This window comes from Myotis brandtii, unplaced genomic scaffold (assembly GCF_000412655.1).
Source record: "Myotis brandtii unplaced genomic scaffold, ASM41265v1 scaffold163, whole genome shotgun sequence".
In the NCBI taxonomy this organism is placed as follows: domain Eukaryota; kingdom Metazoa; phylum Chordata; class Mammalia; order Chiroptera; family Vespertilionidae; genus Myotis; species Myotis brandtii.
In genome coordinates, this window is record NW_005355962.1 from 241,744 (window position 1) to 257,624 (window position 15,881).

At 39.2% G+C, this 15,881-nt stretch overlaps 1 protein-coding gene across 3 annotated transcripts in view; it reads right to left on the bottom strand.

The window, feature by feature from the left end:
* Window positions 1–15,881, bottom strand: part of USP6NL (USP6 N-terminal like) — a 177,709-nt gene that overhangs the window by 83,482 nt on the left and 78,346 nt on the right. The window contains exon 1 of one of the 3 annotated variants that reach the window (XM_005862285.2): window positions 1,340–1,495. The exons of the other annotated variants lie outside the window; for them this stretch is intronic. Within the exon in view, the coding sequence (XP_005862347.1) occupies window positions 1,340–1,394 (55 nt within the window). The 5' untranslated portion in view covers window positions 1,395–1,495. Of the gene's footprint in view, window positions 1–1,339; window positions 1,496–15,881 lie in introns of those variants that run through there. 3 annotated transcript variants of the gene reach the window in all.

Below are 15,881 nucleotides of genomic sequence, written 5' to 3' on the forward strand. Positions count from 1 at the left end.
CCTGTGCACTGGGCCTCTAGTTATTTAATAATCTGTATTGTGAAACAGTCATCTTTAGAATAAGAAATAGCATCCTTAAGCTTAAGCCTGCTATAGTTAAATTGTGTTTCATACTGTCTGATCTATAGTTGAGAAGTTATTAAGAATTACACTCAAATACTTCCTTTGGTTTCATTATGCTTGCTTATTTAGAAATTGCATTGCAAGAATAAGAGTTTGCCCTAAAACACTGACCACAGGGATATCAACAGCTGTCTTGTGTCTATGTGCAAGTGTATACAAAGTTCCAGGCACCTCTTAAACATGACAGCTGTGTCACTTAGTACTTACATCATACATCATTCTCAAATTCAAAAAATCTATTACATTATTCAAGCCAAATTAAATCAAATTTAATTCTTATTGACTGTATACCCTATCTAATAAAGAGGGAATATGCTAACTGACCCTCATGCCATCACAAAGATGGCGGTGCCCACAGCCAATAAGAGGGAATATGCTAATTGACGGTCCTGCCCTCAAAGATGGCGGCGCCCACAGCCAATAAGGAGGGAATATGCTAATTGACTGCCACACCCACCCTCTAAGATGGCAGCGCCCACAGCCACAAGATGGCAGTGCCCAGTCCTCTCAGCTCCGCCAGGGCGGCGGTGCGCGGCAAGACCTGCCTCCGTGTGCCTGCCTCCAGAGACCCCCAGTTCCCTCAGCCCCTTAGCTGCCCAGGGCCTCCCAAGGCTCAGGTAACCAGGGCCGGCTGAGGCTTGTGCTGCCACAGTGGCAGCAGCAGAGTGTGATGGGGCATCGCCTTCCCCTGATCGCCGGGGTCGCCTCCCTCCCCTGAGGGCTCCTGGACTGTGAGAGGGGGCAGGCCAGGCTGAGGGACCCCCTCCTCCAGTGCATGAATTTTTATGCACCGGGCCTATAGTCTAATATAAAAAGGTTTCAAAGTTTAAGAGGCAAATTTTAAAAAGGATAAAAGGTGTTTGGATTAAATAATACTCAATGATACAAGAAAACATCTCTGAGTCCAGATTTATGAAAGAAAATGACAACTACAGCATCTTAAGAAGTGTTTTATAACATTTTAAGAAAACCATTATTTCACTTAAACACAAAAACTGTTAAAAAATCAAGTATCCTCCTGAATTACATTTTTTAAAAGCAGGCATTATAACTCAGGATTACTCAAATTCAAATAAACAAATCATTCAAAGTTGTTAAGTTTCAAATTCAGTCCCATAAAACAAAATTGACAGGAAACCATTTTCTTGTTGTATATTTTGAAAGATGAACATTGAGTATATATAAATCAACAATTTTAATTTAAAAATTACTTTACTGTTTGTTAGATACCCATTCTCGCCTTGGGAATTAACAACAGCTTCAGTCCTCATAGAGTAAAGTTATCTATTCCAAGCTTTCATTATTAGTTTATAATTCTAAAGCACACCAAGAGTGTTAGGTGGTACCCCAAACATTCTGCAACAAACTGAAACAGAAAAATGGAAGGCAGCTCTGCTTTACTGGTGAAACAAGCACAAGAAAGAAGACATTTCAGATACATTCTAAAAGAGAAAAAAGACCTTACTGTGGTTACACAAACCATAGATATTCAAACAAAGATGATATTTGTTGAGGGTAAAACATGTCTTTCAGGCTAGATCCCAAGTATGAACCACACCAGCCTACACCCAGCATTCCATCTAATAACAAACAGGGGCTTTAAACAAGCAGCTTCAGAATATTTCTTACTCTTGTAATTCAAAACTAGCCACATTCTTATTAATTTTAATAAAGTTTGCCATGGAGTAACAAAGAAAATTTTTATTTAAAACATTAAAGCTAAATAGAAATGCTCTCCTCCTCAAATATATTTTATATTGTAACATAATCTTAATGATAATTTTTAAAGTGAAAACTGCTGTTTCAGGCACTGAGCAAATATATGCTAAATTCTGAGATGTTTTGTACTTTTTAACATACCACATGTATACAAATGAAACATGTTTTATATAACAATATGTATAACTATTGTAAATAGCACTGTGAAATTTTCTATTCTATTTGTTCTTTCCTCTTCTCTCCATTGCTTCCTTCTTCCTTGTTTTCTTTTAAAAGGGTAGGGACCTACAATTTGAAAAGTAATAGCCAGATTAGAGGCATGCTTATGAACATTAATTACACTGAACTGGACACTAATGAATTAAGTTGATGCTCAGCTTAAGTCAGTTGTAACATTCAATATATGCAAAAAAAAAAAACACAACAACTCAGAAGTTTAGAGAGAGGGAAAAATGTCAAGTCATATACCACAGCATAAGAATCAGGCTGGCAGCAAACTTCTTATCAGCTAGAAGATAATGAAGCACTATTGTCAAAGTTCTGAGAAACAATGATCATGAACTTAGAATTCAATACCAAGCCAAACTATCAATTAAGCATGAGGAAAAAATAAAACCATTTTTAGATATTACAAAATAATGTAAGCTGAAGAATGACCCCCCAACAAATGTCCACATCCGAATCTCTGGAACCTGTGAATGTACCTCATATAGCAAAAGGAATCTACAGATAGATTTAAGTAGGGATCTTGAGATGGGGAGATTATCCTGGATCATGCAGGTGAGCCCAATGTCATCATAGGCTCCTTATAAAAGGGAGACAAGAAGGTCAAAGGAGCAAGTGGGAGATGTGACAATGGAAGCAAGAGGTTGCAATGATGTGAGGAAGGGAGGAGTCATGTGGCCTCCAGAAGTCAGAAAAGGCAAGGAAACGAATTCTCTTTTAGTGGCTCCAGAAGGAACCAGCCCTGATGACACCTGACTCCAGCCCAGTAAAACTGACCTCAGACTTCTGGCCTCCAGAACTATAAGAAAATAAATTTATAGTTACAAGTCACCAAGTTTGTGATAATTTGTTACAGCAGCAATAAGAAACTAATACAAGAATTCAAAGTTTACTGCCTTGCAATGTTTCTCTTAAGAAGGCTTTGAGAATATACTACAGAAAAACAAAATAACACCAACCAAGAGAATTGACAAAGACTGTCTCCTTGTGCACACATCAACCAGGCTCCACAGAGCCCTCCTCTCAAGTAGGCCCCAAACTTGGTCTCCTGTTCTGTATTCCACCGGCCTAGCCCAATTTTAGCAACAATCCTGCTAAGTCAGTTGAGCGAGAGTCGCCCACTTCTCCCCCCACAACCCTTGATATCTGATCACCTTTGATACCTGGTCAGAATCCTCATTCCCCACCCTTAATATTTGATCACTCTTGATATCTGGTCAGATTCCTCACCCACCACCTTTAATATCTAATGACCCTGGCCTGCCTTTATCAATAATCCTGTTAAATCGATTTAGGAAGAATCTCCCTGTCCTTGATGTCTCCTCTTAGTAATTGTGCATCCACCAAATTCTTCGCTTTGCTTGTTGGCTAGAAATCCCCACTTGTCTTTATTATATTTGAAGTTGAGCCCAACTCTCTCCCCTGTTATTATAGTTTTGATACCTGATGCAATATTCCTGGGTAAAGATTTTTTACTGTTAACAAGTGTCATAATAATTTTTCTTTAACAGATAAAAAAGAGGGGCAGACACAGGATCCATAAAATCTCAGGAAGCTAAAATTAGACATTTCCAGATGCCAACTGTGTAATTGCCTAGAGCAGTGGTCGGCAAACTGCGGCTCCCAAGCCACATGCGGCTCTTTGGCCCCTTGAGTATGGCCACGAAGTTTCAATCGCACTGTACGTGCGTGCCCGCATGTGGTATTTTGTGGAAGAGCCACACTCAAGGGGCCGCAGTTTGCCGACCACTGGCCTAGAGAGTAACCAGCCTATATTAGAATAGGAAACACAAAGTTTCTCAATAAAAATGTGTATTCCAGACAACATAGATCCTGGATATTATTAATGATACAGTAAAAGCTTACATATGAAAAACACTTAAAGAAGATGAGGGGACTATTAGAAATCTCATAACAAGCAAAACAGTGTTAAGTCAATCAAATATGACGTAATGTACAAAGGGGCATGGCTGTGAATCTGATGGTATATGGAAAAAGTGAGTTCATTTTTCAATATTAGGATTATATTTCCTTCCTATATACCTCATCATAATATTTGAGGTTGAGGTAAATGATATTAACATTATTGTTACAATATCATTAATATGATTATTGAACTCTGATCTGCACAAATACACACACCCCACTCCAAACCTAACCCTCCATCCTAGAAGCAGCCACTTTTACCTACCAAAAGCACTCTCCACACCACACTCAGATCTGCATGCATGCAGGCGCACACACATATATTTAAATCTCTCTCTTCTGTTCAAATACTAGAATCATCTTATAAGTAATCCAACACCTTACTCTCTTTTGTTTAACAGTACATCTTGGAGATTGTGCACTTCAACACCTACAGATCTCCCCAGTGGTGTGCCAATAAGGGTTTAGCAACTTCCATGCTGTGGTATTCCCCTATGATGGCCAATACCAAGCTACCAAGGTGATGTCACTGAACAGAAAGTTCAGGCTGGTTCCAATACATCAGTGTTTCTACCTCAACCTTCTTGATAGTTGTAAAATTTCCCGACACATTAACATAATTTATTCAACCAATCCTCTCTTAGGAATTTGAACTAGGATAAACTGAGAGAGTCCACTTGCAATGGAAGTTAAATGAAACATCAGGAGGTAAAAAGCACAATAGTCAATAGTGACCAAGACAGCTGAAAAAAAAATGAGAAAGCAGAAATGACCAGTAAGCTGAGAAGAAGCAGCTGTTGCAGAGAGGAAAATAGTACCTAATATACAGAGCAAAGCAGAGTCATCACCAGAGAGACCCTTTTGCCTCAAAAAGAGTCAGCCCAGCCCTGAAGTCGCTTCATGCTTCAGTTCCTGGTAGCTTTCATTTCAAGTTCAATGTATTCACATGGCACATACTCATTTCCTGAAGTAATTTGAATAAGTTATTCATGTCTGTGATTTGAGTTCCTTAATTCCATCTCATCTTTCAACCAAAAGAGGGTCTATGAATCAACAGTACCTAAGCAACGGTTTCAGTTATTTGGATTGCTTCCTCAATATAACACTAAGATATATCAACAATAAAGATTCTTTAATTTGGCTCAAATAAACTCACAAAAATTCAAAAAAAAAAAGATTCTTTAAATTGTAAAATCTTAGTAGACACCACTACTAAAACTTCAACGTTTATTTTGCTGTGCTCTAGATCCAGGCTGAAAGGAATGCTCAGAGGAGAAATAAGCAGAATTAAGCAGATCAACTACAAAATACAACTAAAAACAAACAAAATAACGGAAGGTGCTACAGTCATAAGATAACCCGAAATACTGCTTATTTTAACAGGCCATTCTGTGCAAGATGAAATTAAATATGGGCACCTCAAAGTTACATATACCTGGTCCCCTCCCCCCCAAGAAAGCTTATTCTTAAATAGCGTCCTGGGATACTGAAGAAGCCTAAGCCAAAAGCACCATCTGTGTTACTGTGAGAAAAACTGATCCAAAATCTCCTGTCCCTTTATTCCCTCCTTTGGGGTGGAGGTGGGGGTGTCTATAATCCAGTGCTCCTTTGCACTCCAGCCCAGTCCCATTTCTATCTCTCATAATTCCGTTAACTCTATGTTAAACAAATGTCTTATCAAAAAATGCACAACCTCAAAAACCCATTTATCTCCTTCCTTTCCCAACAGTGTAATAATCTTAGAAAACTCATCTGGCTTCCTTCCCTCTTTCTCATGTTCACTTGGTAACAACACAACAAAAGATTCTCATCATAGCTGCCATTATAAAAACAGTATAAATAATCATGATCAAGGAGGGGAAAGCCAAAGGTGAAAGCTAAATGCATGAAAGAACCAATGCCATAAACCCAACAGCCCTCAAAGATGCTATCTTGAAATAGAATTTTTTAAAAAAAATATAAAGCCCTAACCGGTTTGGTTCAGTGGATAGAGCATCAGCCTGCAGACTGAAAGGTCCCAGGTTCGATTCTGGTCAAGGGCATGTACCTTGGTTGTAGGCACATCCCCAGTAGGAGGTGTGCAGGAGGCAGCTGATCGATGTTTCTAGCTCTCTATCCCTCTCCCTTCCTCTCTGTAAAAAAATCAATTAAAAAATATATATTTTTAAAAAAACAATAAAAGATGAGAAAGCTAAGAATCTTTGGCAAAGATTCTTACTTTTAGCAGTGAATGTATATCTGGAAAATAGTATATAAATCCAATTTTAAAAACAAATTGATATATTAAGTACTTAACTGATTAATTCACATTAATAATTAATTTTGAGTAATTTTTCTTATCCTTTTAAGAAATATTTAGTGAGCATTTACCATGTGCTAGACAATATGATAGATCCTAGAATATAGATATCCCTTCACTGCAAAAAGTACACCTTTGCCAAAGATTCTTAGCTTTCTCATATCTTTTATTTGTTTTTTTAATTCTATTTCAAAATAGCATTTAAGATTCTATTGAGTCTAAAATTCAGATATGAGAAGTCACGATCTATTTCTAACACTTCTGATTATTTACTAATCCTTCATATCCATTAAGGAATGAATGGATGGTTAAATAAGCAGAGGCAAACAGATGGAGATGAAGGAGTGAATGTATGTATGTCAGGGGCTCTTAAATGATGCAGAAAACCAGAACTTGTTTGTTATCTCTACATTCTAATCCACTCTTCTCCACGTGCTTTCCCTTTACCTAGTTTCCAATCTACTCACAGAATTTCACAGTCTCTCTTTCTGTTCTGGAAGGTCATGTTGACTTGGCTGTGTGCTTCCATCAGGCTTCAAGTAACTCTGGACTCTCTCCCCACTCTTCCCTTACTCCTCTCACGGGGCAGGAGTTGGGGGGTCAAGGAGTCTGAAAGGAGCACCTGAGCAAGGCTGAGGCCAAGCTCCAGCCCTTCTCTCTCAGCCACCCTGTCCCTGGGTGCAGGCCCTCTGCTCTGCTCTCCACATAGGAAGGCAGCTGTCCTGAGGGGAGACCTAGGGTTGTTTTTCTGGGGGTAAGTCTGTCTAAGTCAAGACGAGGTAAATAAACCCTTTCACTTCAGATATAATGTCAAGTGTCCTGCAATCAGCCAAGAGGAGTCATTCTGATCTTCATCTGTCATTCTCCTGTGTCTTAGTTCTCAAAGAGAATAATTATCATTACTGGTTCCCTAGAACTCCCAATCAGACAAGTAACTCCTACATTTATATGCAAAATGATTCACATGGGAAAAGGATATGAAGTGGTGTAATATTACTTAAATAAATACCATGACTACTGATGAAAAACTTAATTACTGGTTGTTGAATATGAGTGTAATTCCCATTTTGGGGGCAGGGTTGAATGATGATAAAATTGCCAACAATAGATACTTAGAACCAAGACAAACATGAGTCATTTTACTCACTTAAACCCGCCTACACTTGCTGGCAAACTCAAGATTATACCTTAGCTGCAATTCCGCCAAGTATGATCGTTTTAATAGATGACACAAGACTGGTTTGAAACAACTCCTTGTTTGTGGATACTTTATAACCTGTTTAGTCAGAGTTTATTGCTGCCAGACACCATGCTGGGCATTTATATACATAATCTCATAATCCTCACAGTGAACCACCTACTCTGTTAGTTTAATACTATCCCCAGTTTACAAACTGAGGAGTCTGAGGAGTAGCGAGGTTATGTCATTCTGATCCTATGGTAAGTAAATGACAGAGCAGGACTTCAAAATTGGGCTTTCTAATTTCAAAGCCCTGTTTCTTACCACCAAGCCATTTTGCTGAAGTTTAAGTGAAGGATCCTTTTATATTTCTTCTCACTTCTGCTATTTCTTTTCTTAGAAACGCTTATGAATTCTTAACGGTTGTGTTTTCTAGGTTCCAGTAACTTTCCAATCTTATCACACTACATTGTCAATTATTTATGCAAAATGGAGGCCAGTAGTGTTGTAGAGGATCCAACAGCCATTAATATGAAATATTTTTTGTAGCCATAAGCAACTGTACTGGCTCTGTTACGTTTTAAGTTGTGTGTTTTAGGAAAACAACAGAAAATAATTGAGAAACATTTAAAAAATTGACAGAGTATTCACCAGTGGATACTGATATTAACTTTACTAAAATATACTTTTACTTGATGATAAAATCAAATGCCTTCATTAGTAATTTCTATGATTATAGAAACAATTCTGTTGAATCCATATTATTTACTTAAATTTCATAACTCTTTCAGCTAATTCACAATTGTAAGCATGTAGTTATATTCATTACAACAAAAATTTGTGTTGAAGTCAGCCCAAGGGGTTGAAGAAATGATACAAATGCAGCTAATTCTTATAGACCAAATATAAGACAAAAGGGATGAGAGAATTCAGACTGCCCACCAGAACAACTGAGTAGCACACAGGAAGACTTGTATTAATACACTAGAGGCCCAGTGCATGAAATTCGTGCACTGGGGAGTGGGGGTGGTGTCCCTCAGCCCAGCCTGCACTCTCTCCAATCTGGGACCCCTCAGGGGATGTCCGACTGTCCATTTAGGCCCGATCCCTGTGGTCATCCCTCTCACAATCTGGGACTGCTGGCTCCCAAACACTCGCCTGCCTGCCTGCCTGATTGCCCTTAACCGCTTCTGCCTGCCAGGCTGATCACCCCCAACTGCCCTCCTCTGCCAACTTGGTCACCCCTAACTGCTCCCCTGCAGGCCCAGTCACCCCCAACTGCCCTCCCCTGACGACCTGGTCACCCCTAACTGCCCTCTCTTGTTGGTCCAATCGCCCCCAACTGCCCTCCCTAGCCAGCCATCTTGTGCGAGGGTGTGAAGGTCAATTTGCAAATTGCCTCTTCATTATATAGGATAAACAAGTTCCCAAATGCCCTTAGGTTCAAATTGGACAGAAGGCCATCAAAAACAAGCAATTTAGGACATAATCAATACAAATGCTCATATCACACTGAAGCTGTCATCCATTTAATCATTTGAAGAAGAACATGAACTGATAACATTGAAGAAGAGTGCCCTAAGCTCCAAACACAACACCACATAATTCTCACAACATGCAGTTGCAGTCAACATACCTCACTAAACGAATCCTAAGAACATTATAAGTATCTCCCAGGTGTATGTGTGTTTAATATAAGTATTCTTTACATTCTGTTACTCTTATTGTGCTAATAATATTGTGTTAGGATGACTTGGATAAGTAAGATTTATTTTACATTAACAAACATCAAAAGTGCAACACATATGTGGTGGTCTAGATGAATTAAGTACCAACTAGGGAACTGGGCTCCTAAATCATAGCTAGCATTTATTTTGCATGATATAAATGTTTTATGTATAATATTTCATTTAATGCCTTCATATCAAAACTATGAGATAGATATCATTATTGTTCATTTAGCAGATGAGAATTTGTTAAGTTAAATAACTGGCAAAGATCACACAGCTTTGAAATTTAGAAGGGGCATCTGGAACAAGGCAAAAAGTCTCCAGAGTGCTCTTAATCACTCTACACGGCCTTTGAAAAAAATAAAATGGCAAGCAAATGAACGAAGGTTTATCAAGAGAATCTGTCAACGGGGATCCTCAAAGCAAATAAGGGAAACAGGCCAGGGAAGTGTCCACCAGTCAATAGGAGGACAAAAGGGGTGTTTCTGAATAGAAAAGAGGCCAGAAAAGCTGTTGGGGAAAAAATGAAGGCTACTCAGGAAAAATAGTTTGTTTATTAATAGCTCACGATTGTTTAACTGTTATGTGTCAGTCACTGTGCTAGGTACATACATTATCTTATTTAATATTCAAATAGCCCTACTGTCATTTACATTTTAAACAAAACTTAGAAGTCAAGCAACTTGCCCAAGGCTATATTAGTGTGGGAGCCTCAATTCACACGGACATCCAGAAGGCTCCAAAGTCTGTCCTCTTGCTCACTATGCTGAGAGACAGACAGAGAGAAAAAGGGAGAGAAATGTGTCTGTGAACCTCTAAATTAATAAAGTGTAAGCTACCAGCTAGTGCATAGGAACCAGGAAGCAGGGGTGTGGAGTTCAGTGCTAAAGCCTCCATGCACTGGTATACTTCCTCAATAATACCTACTCCCTCCTGACCCAGTACAAACAGAAACCTCCCCAGATCTGCCAATGATGACTTCCCAAATTACTAATTCCTTTACCTTTCCAGATAGCCAAGTTCCCAAGGTTTTACTCCATTGATACCATAAAGCTGCCACAGAGTTTTAAGGATATAAAATAGATTTCAATAGTATCTGATTATTATGAACAAGCAAGCAAATATTTCCAAATGTTAAACTGGGACAACTATATATTGCTTTCATATATGACTAGGTACAATGAAGCTTAGTTTTTTATGCTGTACTAGTTATCAACTGCCAGACCCTGGTCAGAAAACAGGGAAATGTGAGCTCCCGGTCAATGGGTTTCAGTCTTTAACTTATACTCTCTATTCAATATAACCCAGTCCCACTCTTATTTTTTTCAAACCCTTTAAAACCGAATCTTTATTTTTTCTTTATATAACACATATGTTTTTCAGAGTAAAGATTCATCAACCCTAAAGTACATCAAACTTTAAAAAAACAGTATTTCCGACACTACTACTGGCAATTTGTTAACATATAATATTGTACAAAAACTTTAGTATTTTCCTGACAAAGAGGTCTTAATAAGACAAAGTTAATATTTTCACAAAAGCTAAAGGAATGGGGAGTAAATTTATTGCATCATTGCCTCAATGGAAGCACAGCTGTTTCACACAATGCACTTAGTAAAATTATTGTGTCAATTCGATTTGAATATCATCTTGGAACATAAATGTGCATAATTTAAATTATTAGCTTTTGACTTATACCAAAATATGTGAAAGAATTTTCCATCTGAATTAGAGCAAAATCAGCAGTGCAGCACATTAATACTGTAATATCTTCAATAAGTAACTGTCTAGGACCAATGAACAAGTCCTCTTCACTTTTGGCATTTTGTTGGTCAAGAACAGGTTAAGTAAGAAAGTTCCTTTAGCTTTATAATGAGACATTTGGAAAGTGATTAGATAATTAGCCACCATTTTTGTAGTCATCTGTTTATTCAGAAATGTTGATGGAGAGCCAGCCATGTGCTCTGGACCCTGCAGTGGAGGGGACAATCAGGGAGCCTGCCCAAGGTAGCGGGGGACTCCAAACACCACATCGTGATAAAGGCTTCAAGAAACATATACATACAGTATGCTGTGAGAACATAAGAGGGAGAACTGGACTCTGGTTGGGGGAGTCTGGAAAGACCTGAGAAAGGTAACCTTTAATTTGACATCTCAGCTGTATTTGACAATATAAAATATTTCCTTAGTCTTGAAATTCATTGCCTAAATTGTACAACTTCCCCTCAGTTCTCCTACCCTTGCTATTTTTTTCCTCAATATTCTGTGTTAATTCCTTCTCTTCTGCTTATTCTTGAAATATGAGGTTCCCTAGGATCTGCTCTCTAAGAGTGGCTCTCATCTCATCCTTGGCATTTGAAAATTTCAACATTGGAGCAACTCCTGAAGGCCATGACATGTAACAATTGGCAATCTTCCTGAGGCATGAATTTGATTCAAGGATTGTCAGTATGAAAGCAGGTCACCTGCCCAGTGAGTGAGCCTAAGCTACCTGGCTCAAGCCTATCAAAGTAGCTTTGCTTTTTTCTCTACTCATTATCACAAACACACTAAGTCCCATGGTTGGAGTAAAACAAAACAAAGGAAAACATAAAATGTAATGGCCTCAAAAAGAAAATAAGCAATATTTTCTAAGTAGTTCTGAATTGAGGGATTTACTAAGGTAACGTGGAGACAGTATATGGACCTGGGCCTGAGATCCCAAGGACACCAGATGGCCAGAAAAAAACACACCAGATAAGCTAACCACAAGTATATCACCACCCCTCTATTCCCTGCTCAAAAAATGCAAAATTTTATCTCCCTTCTAACCACTTGTTTCTCCTACCCAGACATGGAAAATTCCACAAACCCACCTTTTTCAAAAGTCTCACTTTTTCATGCAAGTCTGCTTCGTCCTCAGTTTATAGAAGCATCCAAGCAGAGCCAGCCCCATGGTCAATTCAGAGGACCTTCATTCTCTCTCTGCTGCCTCCCCTGTGCTTGAGCATAAGCTTAAAAAAATCTGTCCAAAAAATTTCTCTGGGGTTTCCTCTTGATCTCTATCTGGGGAACCCAAGAACCCCAATGCCAGTAACAACACAACATAAGCCATCTAGATGTGATCTACAGAAGTCTTAAATGACAGATACCACCACAACTGAGCCACCCAACACCTAGAATTACTCCAACACCAAACAATAAATCAAATACTATGCAAAACAAAACAAACAAACAAAAAAGTCCATAAACAAAAAAAAAAGACTGGAATGAAATACACCAAAATGTTAAACATTTTAACTTCCAAAAGAAATAGGAATAATTTTATTTTCCTTTTATATTTTTGTATTTTTTTCTGAATGACCAATAAAACACATATATTAATCTATCTATATCTATCTATATAAAAGCCTAAGTGACCATTGCAACCAGATGACCAAACAGGCTGCATGGGGTGACCAGGCTGGCAGGAGGGTTAGTGAGGGGCGACCAAATACCAAGCAGCAGGCTGCTTGGGGCGACCAGGCTGTCAGGTGGGTTAGTGAGGGGTGACCAAACGACTGAGCAGCAGGCTGCATGGGGCAACCAGGCTGTCAGGGGGGTTAGTGAGGGACAACCAAATGACCGAACAGCAGGCTTCGTGAGGTGACCAGGCCAGCAGGGGGGTTAGTGAGCGGTGACCAGGCCAGCTGGCAGAGGCGGTTAGGGGTGATCATGCCGGCAGGGGGGGCAGTTAGGGGCAACCAGGCTGGGAGGGGGCAGTGAGGGGTTATCAGGTCGGCAGGCAGAGGCGGTTAGGGGTGATCAGGCTGCCAGGCAGGGGAGCAGTTAAGAGCCAGTGGTCCAGGATTGTGAGAGGGATGTCCCCCAAGGGGTCCTGGATTGGAGAGGGTGCAGGCTGGGCTGAGGTGACCCTTCCCCCACCCCCACCATACATGAATTTTGTGCACCAGGCCTCTCGTTTTATTATAAAATATATGTTTTAGCCCTCGCTAGTGTGGCTCAGTTGGTTGGAACATTGTCCAGTACACTGGACAAAGCTGGAGGGTTCAATTCCCGGTCAGGGATACAAGAATTGATCAGTGAGTGCATAAATAAGTGGAACAACAAATTAGTGTTTCTTTCTCTCTCTCTGTCAAAATCAATAAATAAAATAAAAATAATAAAAGCAATAATCTTACATGACATAATACATGAAAGGAGAGGAAAGTGCTGCCACTGGGCTCCAGGTTCACATTTAGGATTCTTTACAGTAATCTATCCATTCCATCCCCATCCCAATCTCTCACCCTCAATTACCAGGCCAAAATCGTATACATAGGTTCAATCATTTTCTAAATCCATATTTTACACAGTAGAGTAAGACTCTAAAAAAAATCATTAAGAAAAAAAAGAGCCTCTTCCAGAATGATGTACTAGTATTTAATGAGTTATGCCAATTTCTGCATGAAATCTTACCTTATCTCAAGAAGATTGACTATAAATAAAAACACATTTTACATAAGAGAGCTGCCATCTTTCTCACTGCGTTAAACATTTCTTACAAAGCACTGTTTAAACTCACTGAGTGAACATCTGAAATTATAGAAGGTATTTATAATAGCAACACCAATTCCTTCTTTATAAGTAAGGCCAACTTCACAGTGCAGCAGCAAAGACTGCAAACAACATAAGTACACCAATTCAGCTATTAAAAATCATGAAGGAAAATTATGTACTGATTTGAAATTATTTCCAAGATATATTGTAAATAGGAAAAAAAAGCAAGGTTCAAAACAGTCATACAACACATGGTCGGGGATTAGGGATGCACACAAATATACAAAGTTAATAGTGGTTATCCTGGGGGAGATCAAAAGTAGATAACTGAATGAAATGATGCATTTTTCACTGGATACCTTTAGTAGACCTTCAATTTTTACCATGTATATGTTCTACCTAGTCAAAATATAAAAATCATTTAAACAATTGTAAAGATAATGTTAGGAGAAAAATCCCTCTACAGGGAAAAGTTGAAGATTTAATACTATTCCAACGTAGCTACTTCTACACAAGCGAATGGTTCCCTTCTCTACCACACCCTTCTTTTAGCCCCCAGTGACCGGGAACATTAGAAGGGTCAAGAATAAGCCACCTTAGCCCAGCCTCAACCCATGAACCAAGAAGTCACTTGTTCGATTCCTGGTCGGGGCACATGCCTAGATGGCGGACTCCATCCCTAGTAGGGGGGGCATGCAGGAGCCAATTGATGATGTTTCTCTCTATCTCTCTTCCCTCCTATCTCTCTAAAAATCAGTAAAAACATATTTTTTAAAAGTATAGAAAAGTAAAAAAAAATAAGTCACCTCAGCCTTTTCTGATAGAATGCCTTCACCTTTCAGTTTTCTTTACTGCTCTAAAAGAAGGAAGGAAAGAATACAAATTCAAAGAGACAGAAACTATGGCCACGTGCATAACTACTTCTTTCTTGTTACCAAAAGAAAACCAATTAATACTTGCTCTTCCATTCAGCAGACCATGTAGGCTGGGGAGCAGTGTGGTGCAGAAAGAGGAAATTAAGTGTCTATATTCTACATTCTTAACATGTGAATCAAAAACCAGGCCCAGAGAAGCATATCCTTACTCACTGCAATAATTTTCAAAAGTGTTAGCACTTTATTGAGAACTGCAAAAATTAAATAATAATACAAATGGCCCTAGCTGCTTTGGTTTGGTGGATAGAGCATCAGCCTGTGGACTGAAGGGTCCAGGTTTAATTCCAGTCAAGGGCACATGCCTGGGTTGTGGGATCAATCCCCAGTAGGGGGCATGCAGGAGATAGCCAATCAATGATTCTCTCTCGTCATTGATGTTTCTATCTTTCCTTCTCCCTTCCTCTCTGAAATCAATAAAAACAATAATAAATTTTAAAAATAATAATACAAATGCTAAAACCATTACATTTTATGCTATTAAGGGCTGGTTCAAATACTTTAAAAATAAGTTCAACCAAATAACAAAGGTTACAGGAGAATCTGCCTTAGCAGATTACACTGCAACTTTCCTGATTAATTCACTTACTGCGATAAATCTGGGTTGTTTTTAAAAATGGATTTCTTACAGGACTTTGATTTAAAGCAGTTATCGCCAACTGGTGGTCCACGGACCACTTATGGTCCGTGAGGTCTTAAAGCTTGGCGACCACTGATTTAAAGTGTTTTTGAAATGCCGTTAAGCCTTTTCAAGGGTATTTTTTCCCTTTTAAGTCATATTTTCTTTAAGACATTGATCTTACCAAATGTAGTTGTGCCAACAGAAGTCCTTTTCAAGAACATCTACACTAATAAAAGACAAACATGCATATTGACCGTACCTTTGCTACGCCTTAAGCCACGCACACCAGCCAATCAGAGCGACTATATGCAAATTAACCCAACCAAGATGGCGGCCAGCAGCCACGGAGCTGGAGCAAGCAGGAGGCTTGGTTGCCCCAATGATGGAGGAAGCCAAGCTTCCCACATGCTGCAGGCAGCTCTGAGCTCCACTCAAAGCAACAAAGTTTCAATTATAGAAGGTAAATAAACCCCAGATACCTGCTTTAAGCCGGCTGTGGCCACGGAACTGGAGAGAGCAGGAGGCTTCCCTCCCGCCTGCAGCGGGCGGCTCTGAGCTCCACTCAAAGCAACAAACTTTCAATTATAGAAGGTAAATAAACCCCAGA